Source organism: Zophobas morio, unplaced genomic scaffold, assembly GCF_036711695.1.
Source record: "Zophobas morio isolate AGI-343-1 ecotype UQ-CSIRO unplaced genomic scaffold, CSIRO_AGI_Zmor_V1 ptg000006l, whole genome shotgun sequence".
Lineage (NCBI taxonomy): Eukaryota > Metazoa > Arthropoda > Insecta > Coleoptera > Tenebrionidae > Zophobas > Zophobas morio.
Window position 1 is genome coordinate 7,979,761 of NW_026972111.1, and position 16,611 is coordinate 7,996,371.

At 32.7% G+C, this 16,611-nt stretch overlaps 1 protein-coding gene and 1 long non-coding RNA gene across 2 annotated transcripts; both read right to left on the reverse strand.

The window, feature by feature from the left end:
• LOC135123478 (uncharacterized) lies at positions 1-1,229 on the reverse strand. Its single transcript, XR_010279624.1, has 3 exons — positions 953-1,229; positions 762-864; positions 1-708 (listed from the first exon to the last, which is right to left on the reverse strand). It is a non-coding gene; the product is annotated as an uncharacterized LOC135123478 (long non-coding RNA).
• A 4,371-nt stretch (positions 1,230-5,600) lies between these two features.
• LOC135123795 (uncharacterized) lies at positions 5,601-8,095 on the reverse strand. The gene is made up of 4 exons (XM_064048671.1): positions 7,811-8,095; positions 6,079-6,189; positions 5,922-6,024; positions 5,601-5,868 (listed from the first exon to the last, which is right to left on the reverse strand). Exons 1-4 carry the CDS (start codon positions 8,093-8,095, stop codon positions 5,720-5,722), a joined length of 648 nt encoding a protein of 215 aa, XP_063904741.1. The 3' UTR covers positions 5,601-5,719.
• Between the last annotated feature and the right edge of the window lie 8,516 nt (positions 8,096-16,611).

Here is a 16,611-nt window from a genome sequence, read left to right on the forward strand (position 1 = left end):
TTGTTGATACCTAATCTTTATTTAATAAATAATAACGGAAAATGAAACAAACAATAACAATTATTTTTCCAAAACAGTTACTGAAAGTAATAGTCGATGGTGATGATGATTTACAGGTACACTGCATTCCGTCTCTTCGTGTTACCAAAAATATGCAGATATTTTACACTGTTGCATTGGTTTTTAACTTTGATTATTAGTTCTTCAATAAATTAATACAGCGGCCCATCCAAGTAGAGAACTTCGTGCTCGTAAAGGAAGAGGTTATAATCCAAAGACGTGACGTCAGGTGACTAAATTTGAGTTCTATGCGGGTATAGACTAAGGTCTTGTCTTAAAATTCTCTGACCAGTTGGAAATACAGATCTGTTTCCAGTGATAATTGGGAGCCATTTTCTACATAAAATTTGCAATAATTTAGTGACGCTGTTTATTACTACAGTTTTCTAGATTTTTTATTGACAAATTTCGCGTTCTGTCCGATAATATATAGCTATATTAAGGAACTAAAGTGTATGAACTATATCATGAAAAATTATATATAAAAAAGTAAAAAATCTCAGTCAATTTCTAATTTCTTAAAATTGCCAGAAAGTCCAAACATTTCATCACTTTTAAGCCGTCGAGGTCTCAAATCTTCATTTATACGAAGTTTATCCAGCTGGGTAAAATAATCTTTATGTTCTTCAAATTTCTGATAAAGCATTTCTGTAAATTAATTCAGTGCAAGCTGGTTAACAAAAAACCAAAAGTACTCTTACCTTGGAGTTCTTCTAGAGATTTTTCTTTGCCTCCACAATCCACTGGCAGAATTTCTTTTCCGATTTTTTCCATTAGAACATCCGAATTTTCACAAAAGTGTATCTGAAATCTATAGTTATAATTTTTGATACTTGAGAAAACTTGCTGCAACAAATACTGCAGAAAACGAAAGGTTACTTTAATATTTTACCTTATAAACAACAATCAACGCCTTATAAATCATCACCATAGAGGTACAATTTTACCATCAAATATAAACACGTCCCCATAAGTAACGTCTTGGAACATACGAATTTCTTGTATGTTCACCAACAGACGAATACCATCAACAGGCTCTACATTTTCAGCTGAATGTACATCACGCATTTTACAGAAAAAGACTGTACAGTTCTTTAGTCAGCTTTGGAAGAGGAACAAAGTAACTAAAACCGGTTCTCGTAATTATTACGCTGTAACTGTTACAATATTTTTTACGCCGATGCCTTAACATTTTCTTTGTAGGAGAATTTCGGGTGAATATTGTCAAATACTTCTGGCAGCAGAGACCTTAGGTTATAATAGTTTTCAATTTTTGCCTTGCTTTTTTCCACGCTTCCTTTATTTAATATGAGGAAGTTTTCGATTTTCTTGTCAGCTGCAAGACATCAAAAGACAATAGGATCTGAAGCGAGTTTTTCACTGTCAAGGTATTTATTTTGTGGTTGCCTCTAGTTCTTTTATTTTATCTAAGCGGGTCTGTCATGTAACTTCTGTTTTAATTAACTCTTATACTTTTATGCAAAACAATCAACATACCAACAAAAAAATAGTCAGAACAAATCATTCGTGAGGGCTCAATTACGAGACAATCAAAATTTTTATTTAAAGTTTTGTTTACTGGTAAAGACACATGTACCAATAACGGGTGTGTAAACAGACATAACTCACATTACTATGCCCAGCAAAATCCCATTGGTATCAGGAAAAGCACTTCCAAAAAGATTTCAAAGTTAATGCTTGGTGTGGAATTGTTGGCAACTAAGTAATTGGTCCACATTTTTTGAAAGAAATTTAGGCGGACCTATTTTTTGTCAGCATAGATAATTTGTCATTGTGACAGATTCACAAATCATTGCGACATTATTTAAAAAGAAAATGCGTAAAATAGTTTTACTGCAACAAAAAATTGCAATAAGAAGATGTTTTTTGCAGTTTCGAAAAGACAGGCCCGATCTTTCTTTCGAAGAAGTAACTATGATGGTTTCGAACATATTTTCTGTAATGTAAAAATGCGCTGCAAAATATTTTTTAATTTTTTTTTCTCATAGGTGGGAACATCAACTGTGGCGAAAATTTTATCAACAGGGGACTAAAATTTAAAAACATCACTATCTGGCAAGCGAAAACCAACGGATTTATTTACAAATTATATGTTTCGGAAAGACCTGCAACGACAAATTTGGCAACTTAATGAAAACGAATATTTCACAGTAGATACTCTTTTGGCATATTCTAGGGAACAGTTGGAATTTAAAGGGGGGCGAACCACATTATACAAAATTCTTAAGTCAATGGGTTATGAACACAGGGAAGTAAATGGTCGCAAAATTCTATGTGTACAAAAACATGTCGTTGCAGCCAAAATTACTTTTTTGAGAACATATTTACAGTTTCTACATTCTTGTGAAAATTTGACTTTTCGTGTATTTAGATAAAACATAAATCTATCAAAATGGTTCGTCCATTCGTCGCTGGGTGCACGATACTGATCTAAAAAGCAATCCCGTCAAAATTAAAAGTGAAGGTACGAGGTTTACTATTCTCCACGCGGGTTGTTCAACGGGGTTCTTGGATGGTTGTAACAATTTTTTAAATTCAAAAAATAACGATAGAGACTATCATAACACGATGGACGGGACAATTTTTCAAAATTGGGTGGTTAATCAGCTCATTCCTGCTTTGGCAAAGTTGAACCAAAAATGTGTGGTGGTTTTAGACAATGCACCGTATCATTTGGTTCAATTGGTTAGACCACCCACTTTTTCTAGTAAAAAATGTGAAATGCAGGAATGGCTTTTTAAACATAGTGTTGAATTTGACAAAAAATCTTCGAAGAAACAGTGGTGGGATTTAATTAAACGCTTCAGAAATAATAGAAAAAAAAAAGATATTTGGTAGACGAGACATTAAGAGAAAGTGGCCATGTAGTTCTTAGATTACCTCCGTACCATTGTCAATATAATCCAATTGAAATGGCGTGGGGATTTTGTAAGAACTATTACAACAAGCATATACATTCTCAACCTTCATTAAAAAATAGGGTGGTGAATTTATGGCTTGAGGCGCTTTCTAAATGCACTCCAAGCATGTGGCAAAATTTTTGCAAACATTGTGAAAAACTTATTTTGGCAGATTGGGAAAAAATATGGGAAATCTTTCGTACGAATCTATTATACCTCCTTTCATTATTTCGCTAGGTGAATCTGATTCAGAATCTGAATTTGAAAATGACGGTGATGATACAGATTTTCATAGCGAAATAATGAAAATGGAGTGAATTGTAGCTTGTCGGGGGGTGATATTTTTAGGCATCTTTCGTTTTAAATTTACCAAGGTAGTATGTGAAAAACTACCTGACGTACAACAAAATAAGTATGATTTTAGTTAGATCATCCACGTTGTTACTTTGCACCAAATTTTAAGCATTTTCTTTTTTTTTGTAACTCTTCATGGACCTGGAGAAGGCGTATAGTAACGTTTTTATTAATAATCTTTTGGAAGTACTTAGTAAAAACAAATGAAAGATGAAATGATAAATGTGGCATGCGACAATAGTCGTAAATTCCCATTCATATAAAAACAATGTTTAAGTGAAATTTTAGTGGTTGTTCCTTACATATGAAATAAAAAATAAAGTTTTATGCTTTCTAAGAAATGGATACCGTTAACTTGGTCATTGCTACTGAAAACTGAAAGTATCGCCAACAATGTTTATATTTCTGGCATATTTTTTAACCTTTAATTTAATAAAACATAACCTAACGAAAAAAGTTCAGGGAATTTTTATTCTTCTGCATCGAATACCAACAAACTCCCTAGATTTTCATGGCCAACCCTACTATATAAAGATCGTGAACGGATAATACTACTAGAGAAGCAGAGTACGGAACCCTCATCTAACACCATTAGATTTTCTTTGAGGGAAGATGGAAAGTGACGTTTATAGTGTCCCAATCGAAAATAAACCACTTACGTAAAAGGATAATAGCGTTGTACAGATCTATAACTCCCGACATGTTAGATAGAGTTCGTAGAAATTTTGAACGTATAGGACTTTGCGAAGATAATGGAGGCAAAAAATTAAATTGGACGAAGTCGTCTTTGTGGTGTATAATATGTTGCCTATGCAAAAATTGTCAGACGTGAACCGATAAAATGAACACCTTGTACTTATAATAATATGGACTACTAACCCATCACTTCTGGAAAATGCGGTTGTTTCATCATCCATTGTCTAATTTTTCTAACATCCTCACTAAACGAATCCATAGAAGAATAATCTAACAGTTTCACTACAGTTTCCAAAACACTGTCATCCATTTCTAGCAAGCGTGTAGATACCATTGGTGAATACTTCTGTCCTTTTCAGTACGCTTATTACTGACACTAATCAAGAGATGTAACACCTGAATGCAAAATAGGCAATTTTATAAACACTGAACTTGTTTTTTAAACTTACTACTTGCAGTTCTAATAAATAACTAAAAAGGCGAATAATCTATAAGCGTGCGGGCCTTGAGATGCAGACAGCAAGGTCGGGAATTTAGGTTAACGATTCCTGTTTTAAAAATTTGCCACAAAGCTTACCGCCACCTTTGCAATAGATTTGCATGTATGGGGAACCCAAAGATCACCGATATTTTTATTGGCGAGAAAGTGATATCGCTTTTCCAGTCTGCCCAAGACAAGTAAACAAGTTTACTTGTTTTATTGTTGACTAGGTCGTGGCTAGATAATATGTTGGTTATTTAATAATGTGCCTATTAATAAGTATTTTTCTATCTCGCGTTCATGACCGAGGACTTACATTGAAAGCTCTAATACACTGACCAGCAAAAAACGGCCACCCTGAAAATTTTTGCAAAACCACTTTAAAAATTATTAATTTAACTAGTGATCGTTATTTTATTAAAGAACCATTCACTGTTGACACACATGTTGTAGATATATAGCACGACAAGTAGGAATATCTCAATTTTCCGTTTCAAAAATTTTGAGAGCGAATAAGTTACCAAGTGACGTTAGTACAAGATCTAAAAGAAGATGATTTCCTAGAAGAGTACAATGATTGCAATTTTATGCAACATCAACTAGACTTGGACAACAATTTTTTATTCAAAGTTTTGTTCAGCGATAAAGCAAGATTTCGCAATAACAGGGTTGTTAATTGGCACACAACTGTCACTATTACTCCCAAAATAACCCACACTGGATCAGAAGAGCTCAATTTCAAAATGTTTATTATAATACTCACCCTGTATATGCGCATATTGACATGTTTTTTTTCCGAATATAATTTCGAGCTTTACTCATGACTATAAGTTTCGTGTAGAGGTGTGCGATAATTACTTACATCAGTTTAATTATTTTGTAACTTTATAGTAAGCGCATTATGAATAAATTAATAGAAAACATAGAAACATATTAGAGATTGAAAGGTAGTTAAATGTTCTTGTAGTCTCTTTGGAGACTCTAAAATTATTTGCTCATCGCGTCTCAAGTCGTTTCAAAACGTCAAAATTTGCGGTTGATTATGAAAAAGGGAATGGTTTAAGGGCAGACTTAAACTCTTCCCAATGTTTTTTTTTGTTATTATTTTTAACAAAAGTAATATAAAACCCATAACAAAACACCATCAAAAATATAAGTAGTTGAACTAGTTGCATGCACGGTCTACACAAAATACAAACTAATACAATCAATCGATTTCTAATTTCTTAAAATTACCAGAAGGTCCAAACATTTCATCATTTTTTAACCTTTGAGGTTTTAAATCGTCATTTATACGAAGTGTATCTAGTCGTGTAAAATAATCATCATAGTCATTAAATTTTTGATAAAGCATTTCTGGAAATCAATTTACGGTAAACAAACCAACAAAAAATCAAAAGTACCCTTACCTTGCAGTTCTTTTAGAGACTTTCCTTCGCCTCCATAATCTACCGGCAGAATTTCTTTTCCGATTTTTTCAACTAAAACATCCGAATTTTCACAAAAGTGTATCTGAAATTTATAATTATTATTTCTGACACTTTGAAAGCACCAAAAATTACTAACTCGTTTCATTAGTTTAGGCTTTAGAATGCTCTTAAGAACAGCAACGAGTTTCTCTGTATAAGAAGGAGCATTGATAATATAAACAGCTTTTAGTCGATTTGAGAAAACTTGCTGCAATAAGAACTACAGAAAACGAAAACGAAGTTTAATATTTTTCCGGAAATCGTCATTGAAACAGCATTTCCTTGCGACATTAGGCGCAGGAAAATTGGATTTCCCTGACTAGTACTGTAAAAACTACAAAAATGACGCAAAATAATTAGTTATTTAAACAAGAAAAATTTATTCAAAATTTCGTAAATTACACTATTTACAGATATTAACATTAATTGTAGAATTCGATATATTTGCAATGTTAATTCCAGACAGAGATTTATGATCAAGTTTAACCTTTTTATCAAAAATTTCAGTCGAGATTTCGGTGCAACAGATTTCAGATGAATCACTACTTGTAGAGGGACACGTCTCGATATTAGTGAAGGGTCTTTTTTTCGGACCACCTTGTATTTTATTAGCTATATCTAATTTATTTTCGATGGACTCTTCTATGTATCCTTCTGCTACTGAACTGCTTTGCCATCCTCCATGCCTTTTTAAGTTGGTAATATCTCCTCCTGCGTCTACTAGTAAAGTCGCGGAACTGCGCCGCATACAATGTCCTGTGTATTCCAGAGGTGTTGGTAGACCAAGGTAGGTAGCAATTTGAGAAGGAAATTTACCAAATGAATGCAAGCCCACTGGTTGGACCGTACATTTCCCTTTCTTGTAATTTAAAAATAAGCGCTTGTGTGGAGTACTAGGCGGACGTAATTCCAAATAACGTCTGTATGTAGCAAGATTTCTTTCATCAACAACTACAAAGCGTCGAGGTTTTTTTGTTTTAGAATCAGGAATGTGTACTATTAGCACGTTATTTTGATCTTCAATGTCGTCAACTAACATCCTTGATAATTCGTCGCATCGACAGGCTCCAGACACCCCAAAAATAAGCGCCACCTGAAATTACCAAATTTAATAAAACTTAAATATGTAATCATTGTAATAACTTACTTTCATTAATAAAAATTCCTTGTCGGGAGCTTCAAGCAGAAATTTATCTATCTGGTCCCGAGACAAACATTTCGATTTTTTTGGTTGGTAACCAGTCGATTTTCGTTTTAGGTAAGCAGTTACCTTACAAAACTTGCTGATATCCAAATTTTCCTTCAACAAAAGCACGGCTTTCAACATAAGCAAAATAAGCCAGAAATACGTCTTCCGTTAGCGAAGTAACATTTTTAAGCCTGCGCCAATCTTCAAAGATTTGGAACTGCTTTTCATACCGCTCCTTAGATTTCGACGGTAACAATTCTTCTGTAGCAGCAGCGGCTGCTTTGCTTAGGTCAAAAGGAACATCCTCACCAGTGTTTTCGCTTGTATTCATAATTAATTAATGAAATAAACACACAGCTCTGACGTACGCACAAAATTTTATAATTGTTTTGTTTGTAACCATCGTTTTCAAGAAATTGACAAACTAGATTTTTGCGCAATTAATTAAAAAACTTGTTGGAAAATCTCGATTTTTAGCGATTTATTGCGATTTCCGAAAAAATTTAATACAAAACTCGTCAGTAAAATGTGTTATTTGACTCGGAGCTTTAAAATACTCGGCACAAAGTGCCTCGTATTTCAACATAACTCCTCTTCAGTAATGAGACATTTTCCTGACTTTTATGTAAATATCTATTACCTTGTATATAACAATCATCGCATTATAAATGAGTACCGGTGTTACCTTGAGCATCAATCGCAGAGTTGAATTTTTACCATCAAATACATACACGTCTCCATACGTAACATCTTCGATCATTTGAAGTTCTTTTACGTTTATCACCAAACGAAGAATGTTGACAACCTCAACATTTTCAGCTACATGTATATCACGTGTTTTATAGAAAAAGACTCTGTAATGTTCTTTTGTCAGCTTTGGAAGAGGAACATAGAAGCTAAAATTGATCATCATAAATATTAACATGGTAATTTTTACAATGATTTATTACATCGACGCCTTGACTTTTTCCATGTAAGGCAGTTTCGGATGAATATTATCAAATATTTCGGGTAACAGAGATCTTACGTTGTAATAATTTTCTATTTTTTCTTTGCTTTTTTCAACACTTCCTTTGTTTAAGATGAGAAAGTTTTCGATTTTTTGTCAGCTGAAAACATCAAAAGAAAGCATGTTTGACACATTTTTGGTTTTAGTTAGATAGTTTTTTTTACAGTTTTGTTTTGCCTTGAGGCAAAAGTAAAAAATGTCAAAAAACGGCCAGGACAAATTTTTATAATTCCACTCTGGAAAAATTTGAAACAGTTTTAGAGGGACGATTTACAAACTAAACCATTGTATAGCTATACTTATAATTCTATGGTCCACTAACCCATCATTTCTGGAAAATGCGGCTGTTTCTTAATCCATTCTTGAATTTTTCTCACATCTTCATTAAACGAATCTATCGAAGAATAATTCAACAATTTCACAACGAGTTCTAAAACATTCTCATCCACTTTTAATAAGTGTGTATTACATTCCATTTTTAAGAACACTGCTTTCTTCTTGGTTCCGGATCTTACTGAATTAAATTAAGCCAAGCTGATAATATTAATTTATTACAAGGTCATTCAAAATGCGCGAATATGCAGTTAAGAAACTTTACGCGCATTGACCTTGCTTCTTATTTTTATTCATCACTAAGCTGAGTGTTAAGATCAGTAAATAGATATAATTCAGAAAAAAAACTATAAAATTGTTACTGCATGTTTCATCACGTCTCTAAGTTGTTCTTTTTTGGATCATTTTCAAAAGTACTTCTTATTTCTAAAACAAGATTATAATTTTTAATAAATTGTTCCAAAAACAACACACAAAAACGCTGAGGTTCATATAAATTATCATAGCAGCATTAGTGTTTTTATTTAAATTGTTAAATAATGTAATCGATTGTAGTGAGTTGCTCGGTTGTTTAAATTTTTATGTTCCCAGGTTTAGCTGTAGAACGGCAGTCACGTTATATTGCAACACACCTAAAACGAACCGTGGTAGAAAAGATCCCATTTATATTGTGAACTATTATTTGAACAAATTTGAGAAAAATAATCCGGCAGATATTTTTAGCTTCAAATTATCTCACTTCAAGCGTAGTCTAACTGAAAAATTTAATTAAATTAATTTGTTAATTAGGTAGAGATATATAAGACCAGAATGTGATTGTTATGTTTTTATGTTTAAGTTAATTTAGTTGAAATTATTTCTTTTGTTAATTTAAGCGTTTTTGGTTTCTTCTTTTTTTTTGTATTGTCCAGTAATTGTTTCTGTTGGGCAATAAATTTATTTATTATTTTTATTATTATTATTAAAAATTACTTCAAAAGCACACAGAAATTAATTCCCCTGATAGTCCAAAATTACGTCCAAAGGAAAGGACTTAGGAACTCTCAAAAGACATAAAGACATGAGAAAAATAGAGTCACGTAAACTGAGCGAAATGAGTGTCCAAAATCTAAAGATAGGGGCACGTGGAAAAATAAGAAATCTTTTTAGGAATTATTGTTAAATTAAAGTATAGTAATACAACAATGTATTTTATAGTAGTCTTAATTTACACGACTAACTACACAGCGAAAAATTCGGTCCAATAATCAGTTCACAATCTGGGCGACTTGACTCGGATGGTGGGCTCGATAAAAACTAGACTAGTCGTTCCCGGATGTAGTCCCTATTTAAATAGCCACGCGCTCCTTTCTGGAGATTTCGCGATCGGGGTTGTTCTGGAATGTCCATCGCGACTTCAGCTTCTATATGAACGCCGCCGTCATCGATGATGAGTCATCGGTCTACGCCGTACATACTAGAAAAAGTTTATATAAATTGTATACTTAATTAAACAAATCTAAAAAGCGAACAAACAAAAGAAATTTAAGAAATCCCTAAAAAAGCGGATTTGTATTTAGAAAAACCCTTTTCTACAGAAACTTTTCTTGTATTAATTGTACAAGAGGTGGATGAGTTTTAATAGGAATTAATCCTTCCTTTACTTCATGTCAGCTCGACATTTCTAATTTAGGTTTCGATTCCGTGGCAATGAGTGGTCAAAATTAACTCTTGCTTCCAAAATTGGTGTGGTTGCATATGTACCTCCTAGTCCAAAAACATGTGTGGAAGACATTGATGTATGTTTTGAACACTTAATACCTCTTTGCTTAACTCTCGAAGGGGACGTAGTCATCCCAGGTGATTTTAATATTCCGGCATACCCAGACTCCTTAATGGATCAAATAGGTAGTGATGGAAGGTTAAAGCTCGTTTTGAATTTCTTAGAGATGAGTGGCTATCGTCAATATAACTTCGTACGGAATTCTAATTTGCAACTATTAGATTTAATTTTGTCTAACATTGAATGCAGAGTAACAAAAGCTACTGATGTTTTACTTGATGAAGATCATCATCATCCCAGTCTTGAGATATTTATAACACACAAATTATCATCTAAAGAAAAAAAAATATGTAACGACAACTTTAGATCTTACAGTTTTCGACAAGTAGACTTTGTCCTCTTATATGACATGTTGTTAAACGTTGATTGGTCGTTTCTAAAAGATCTTACGGACTCTAATAAGGCAACATTGCAGTTATATTTTCCACTAGATAAAATCTTTCAAGTTTGTCTTCCTATGACAAAGCGTTTCAATAAAAGACAATATATATAAAACAAATGCTAAAGCTAAAATGGAAACTTTGGTTGAAATATCTTTGGTTTAAGAATTCTACGGTATACTCCAAATTCAAGATTTTAAACAAAAAATGCATCTAGTGTACATTTAGAAAAACTGAAAGTAATATATAGTCTGATCCAACACAATTCTGGTCCTTTGTTCACAGGTTGAGATCTCAAAATGTTATACCAGGAGTGATGACTTATGATTCAAAAGAGTTAAATGATCCGTTATCTATTGTCAACTCTTTCGCAAAGTTTTTTAAACAGCAATATATTCAATCTCAAGCTCCTGCTGTGCCAGACTGTATTCCAGCTTTTATTCTGAGACATTGCGCTAATATTTTCAAATCTTCACTCATGCTTATTTTTAACATGAGGGTCTCAACTCTGGTGTGTACACCTCACTGTGGAAACAGTCCAATATATAAAAAGAGGGATAAAAAACAAATTGAAAATTATCGTCCTATCGCTTTTTTGTGCAATTTTTCCAAGGTGTTCGAGATCTTGCTACACAAGAGTATTATGCGTCATGTTCAGTCTTACATCTCACCACTGCAACATGGTTTTGTTAAGGGTCGTTCCACTAAAACCAACTTGTGTTTGTTTACACAATTTTTATCAGACACAATTGACACCGGCCACCAGGTAGATACAGTGTACACCGATTTTTCAAGAGCATTCGATAGGATTGATCATTTCAAGTTAATTAACAAATTAAATTCTTTTGGTTTATGCGATCGTCTATTAGACTTGATGAAGTCGTATATTTTTGGTAGAACGCAGTTTGTGATCTGTAAAGGATTTAAATCAGTTGAAATAAATACAACATCAGGCGTTCCTCAAGGATCAGTTCTTGGACCTCTTTTGTTTATCCTTTTTATTAATGACATAACATCATTAGAAAGTCGTTGTTTACTATATGCCGACGACTTAAAAATATTTAGAGTAATAAGAAGCGTGGACGACTGTCTCAAATTGCAAAATGACCTACACAGGTTATTAGTTTGGTGTTTGGGAATCGGTCTTTTATTGAATATCGGTAAGTGTGGCGTGATAACATTTTCTTTGAAGCATATACTCCTCTTATTTGATTACATGATTGACGATGTAGTATTACAGCGATAATTTGACGTTGTCAAGGATTTAGGAGTGATATTTGACAAGAAATTGTCATTCAACAATCATGTAGAAACCATGATCATGTCAGCTTCGAAATCTCTCGGCTTTGTCTTACGCAGTGGTCGCAATTTTCGTAGCAGTGAAACATTATCAACATTGTATTTCGCGTTTGTGAGAACTAAATTAGAGTATGCGTGTAATATATGGGCCCCAGGATATATAATATATGTTAACATGATAGAAAAAGTTCAAAGAAAATTTTTACATTATAAGAAATTTGGTTTCTACCCTCCAAGAGGCTTTCCTGAAGAAGAATTCTTACAAACCTTTTCCATTAATAGTCTACAGGAAAGACGTTTATATTTTTCGTTCATATTCTTATACAAAATTGTCTCTGGAAATATCGATTGCCAAGATTTATTGAAATGTATAAATTTGTTAGTTCCAAGGGTAAATGCTCGTAGATATGGCACATTTTACATTTTTGCAGCTCGCACTAATGTGCGTAAATTTTCTCCAATTTATACTATTTGCGAAAATTACAACAGAAACCAAAATATGTTCGACATCTTTAATACCACTTCAAAAAAAATTAAAAATGTATGCTTGTTACAGGCTGAATGATGGTGTTAAATTTAAGTTAGTTTTAATGTTAAATACATACATGTGTTCGTAAAAAAATCGGTGGGGACAAATTTTAATAAACCCAATTTGATAAAGTCGGAAATTCGAATCACTTATAAAGTATATTTAGAAATTCAGAAAAAAATAACTACGTTTTCCAAACGGAGTCACCCCATTTTAGTAAGTAAATAAAACTAATAAGTCAGTTCTTCCCGCAGACCGAATATGACTTGAATTATAATAATAATAGTATGGTCTACTAAGCCAACACTTCTGGAAAATGCGGTTGTTTCTTAATCCATTCTTTAACTTAATTATTCTTCATTAAACGAATCAATAGAAGAATAATTCAACAGTTTCACAACGAGTTCTAAAACATCTTTATCTACTTCTAATAAGTGTTTAATCACATTTCTAGGAACACTGTTTCTTCTTTGGTCCGTGTCTTACTGGATTAAATTAGACCAAAGATGATGTTATTAATTTCTTGACGAGAGGCCACGCAAAATGCGTGAATGTAAAATTAACAAATTTTACTCGCATGACCTTCTTTCCTATAATTCTTAATTAGATACAAATGTTATAGTTAGTGATTGTTTATGTTAGTATAAATAAATAAAATATACATTGGACCTAGTTGATATTACACAACTGTGCAAAAATTTAAATGTTAAAAACCTGTTATGCATTTTTTATGTACTCCTAATTGCGAATTTTTGAACTTTTTTTAGCAATCAAGTGTATTTAAAAAAAATACATAAACTAAAATTTAAGAAATGCACGATAATGAATGTGAAACTTTAGATGTGTTGACCTTGTTTTCTATCATTTTTAATTAGATAGAAATGTTATAGCTGAGTCAGTAAATACGTAAGATTCGGAAAAATCTAAAATGCGATAGAGATTTTCTTGTCGAGCTATAATTTTTAAGTCATTCCACCATATTGAGTGCACTACTATTTATGAATTAGCAAAAAACAATAATTGTGCACATTTGGTGCAGTGAGAAGGATACATCCTTAGGGAGGTTGGCGAAAGAACAAATAGAAAACATGAAATATCGATATTCGAAGATTCTAATAATGAAATAAAAAACATAATAATATGCACTAATGAAATACAGGATGTCGTGGTTTGAAAAACTGAAATATCATTATTTGAAGATTCTAATAAATAAATAATGTTTTATAAACACTCTGTATAAATAAGGCTCAACTTTACTTTTAATACACCAAAGTGCGAACCATTCTTTATCTCCCCCCAGATATAGTACTTCAAATTTAAAAAATTATTGTGTTTTTTTTGTGAAAATTTTCCCTGAAAAAAAATTGAACGCGTCTAGGTATCCAGTGGCTCATATACCTACTGTTCACATATTGAATTAAAAAAAATAATAGTAACAAGTGGTCACTCAACTGACCACAGCGTCCTCGTTTCACGTATTCTGATAAAACTGAATTCGATACGCTGTTTTTTTTACGATTCTGAGAATAATAAAAAAGCAAACGGTGAGTTGCTTTGGCTATTATATTAGTAAGCATTCTGTTCTTCACACAGTAGAGTGAAAACTTAGTAGGTGCCGACTAGACATCAAAATTTAAATGTGACAGTTTTAGTTCCATATATTTGATGAAGGTAAGTCACTTTTGTAAATTTTTTTGTAACTCTGATATAAACAATATATTACCTAAAATTACATTTTTATGATTCTAAAACTACAACAATTTCAAAAAATCAGCAATATTAAACATTCAGTTTTGCGCAAAGAAGATATTGAAAAAATACGTATATCTGAAACCTGGATTTTATTGCAGTAAAATGGATGCGTTGCGTGAACGACTAAAAACGTTTGTAATTTGGAAAATTTAACATCCGATGATGTTTTTGATCTATTAGATGGTATTACTGATAATCAAGCAATAGACTCTGACAACAGTGGTGATACTGAAGTCGAAGACGGTATGGTCATCCACACTTCGTTCTCTGAAAGCACTTGTAATGGTTAGGGCTACAAGATACGCATCTCCATCCAGTTCGACATCGTCTACGGAGAAACGATTGGAAAATACTACTAATACAATAGATTTTGAGGATAGTGATGACACATTATTTGATCCCACGTACAATGTTGAACCTTCTACTACGTCAAAAGATGCAGAAATTTCTTCACATGAAAATGAATATGATCAAAATGAAAATGATATAAATGAAAACAGAAATGTGTTAGCTGGAAAGTTTCATTATTCATTCAAAAAAACTCGTTGTCAAACCAAACATTACATGGAATCAAATTATAGGGAACCGTTTGGATCATCCTTTCAAACAAAAATCGACGATCCTTTGAGTATTTTCAAGGAACATTTGGATAATGACGTATTGCAACAAATAGTACTCGAATCAAACAAATACGCATCTCAAAACTGGAATCAGCTCAATCTCACCATTGAAGAACTACAGGCGTTTTTTGGAATACTTATTTTTACGGGTTTCCATGAACTGCCAAGTATTAAGTTGTACTGGTCTTCACATCGTAATTTCCGTGTTGAAAGAATTGCAAATATAATTACACAAAAAAGATTTTTTAAAAATTGTACGATTTTTACATTTGAATGACAATCTAAAAATGACTACTAATAGAGGTGATCCGAACTTTGATAGACTTTACAAATTGAGGCCATTGATAAAACGTATAAATGAAACATTTCAGAGATTATTTGGACCATCAAGAAATCTGGCAGTAGACGAAAGCATGGTAGCTTATAAAGGCAGATCGGTTTTGAAACAATATGACGATGAAACCCATAAAAAGGGGTTTCAAAGTTTGGGTTTTGGCAGATTCATCCACTGGTTATATGCTAAGTTTTAAAATATACGAAGGAAAAGTAAAGAAGAAACAAAGTGGAACACCTGGAAAAAGAACTGTCCTAGATCTTGTACAGAACTACTATAATAAAGGCTATTGTGTGCATTTTGACAATTTCTTTAGTACATTTAATCTGTTGTCAAGTTTATTGGAAAATAACACATACAGCTGTGGAACTTTTAGAGAAAATAGGCAACATTACCCTAAGAAATTTTTGAAAAAAGATAAAAATATGAAGGTGGGTGATAGTGACTTGCTACTTCGGGGGATATTTCAGTTTGTAAATGGAAATATAGAGGAAAGAAATCAGTAATTATTGTCAGTTCTTTACATGATCCAGCTGTTTTGACAACTGTGTCTAGAACAAATAAAGAAGGTAAAAAAGATACCGTAAATTGTCCACAACCAATTCGAGACTACAATCAGTATATGGGGGGAGTCGACAAATTTGTCCAAACCTTGTCATACTACAATGTCTCATGGAAGAGCCGCCGTTGGTGGATGAGAATATTTTACTACTTACTAGATGCAGTGATTGTGAACAGTTTTATCTGTTTGAAACTGACAAATCCAGAAAGAAAGGAATGAGTCAACTTTCCTCTCGAAGTGCTTTAGCTAATAAAAGACTACAGTTCTCGACAAAAACAAGGACCTAAAGACAACTCGGTGAGGCTTGTAAACGTAGGAGTCCATTTGCCTATAAAAGGAACTGTCCGAAGATGTGCTGGGTGTAGCACAAGAGCAAAACCGGTACCTTCGACAACATCATGCCAAGAATGTGGTGTCGCATTATGTATAGAATGTTTTATTCCATTTCATAAACAAATTTTAAGTTAGTTATAGACTTATATACTTAATTTTTAAACCATTTTCCTAGTTAAAATAAATAAAATATGATGTTACTCTGATGTGGTCAAATTTTTAACCACAGCTCAGAGACACTTTTCTCCTACAAAAAGGTTCAGTAAGTTTTGTAAAAAAATATTTTTTTTATTATTTTTTTAGTGACTTATACACTTTACTGACATGATATAAATTATAACAAAAAAACCATGGCCATTCGGCCGGTGGACTCGATTAGCTTACGCTCGGGAAGTAAAAACTACGTTGTCTGTTACTTCTGAAAAATAGAACACTATGTGTGAGTTAAAATAATATGAGAGTATAGTC

Excerpts from the sequence above, each read along its gene's own strand:
- LOC135123795 (XM_064048671.1), bottom strand. The coding sequence starts at position 8,095 with ATGTTAATATTTATGATGATCAATTTTAGCTTCTATGTTCCTCTTCCA. Across the intron at positions 6,190-7,810 it reads CGATGATTGTTATATACAAG|CAAGTTTTCTCAAATCGACT; the intron begins GTAATAGATATT and ends TTCTTATTGCAG. Across the intron at positions 6,025-6,078 it reads AGCCTAAACTAATGAAACGA|ATACACTTTTGTGAAAATTC; the intron begins GTTAGTAATTTT and ends TATAAATTTCAG.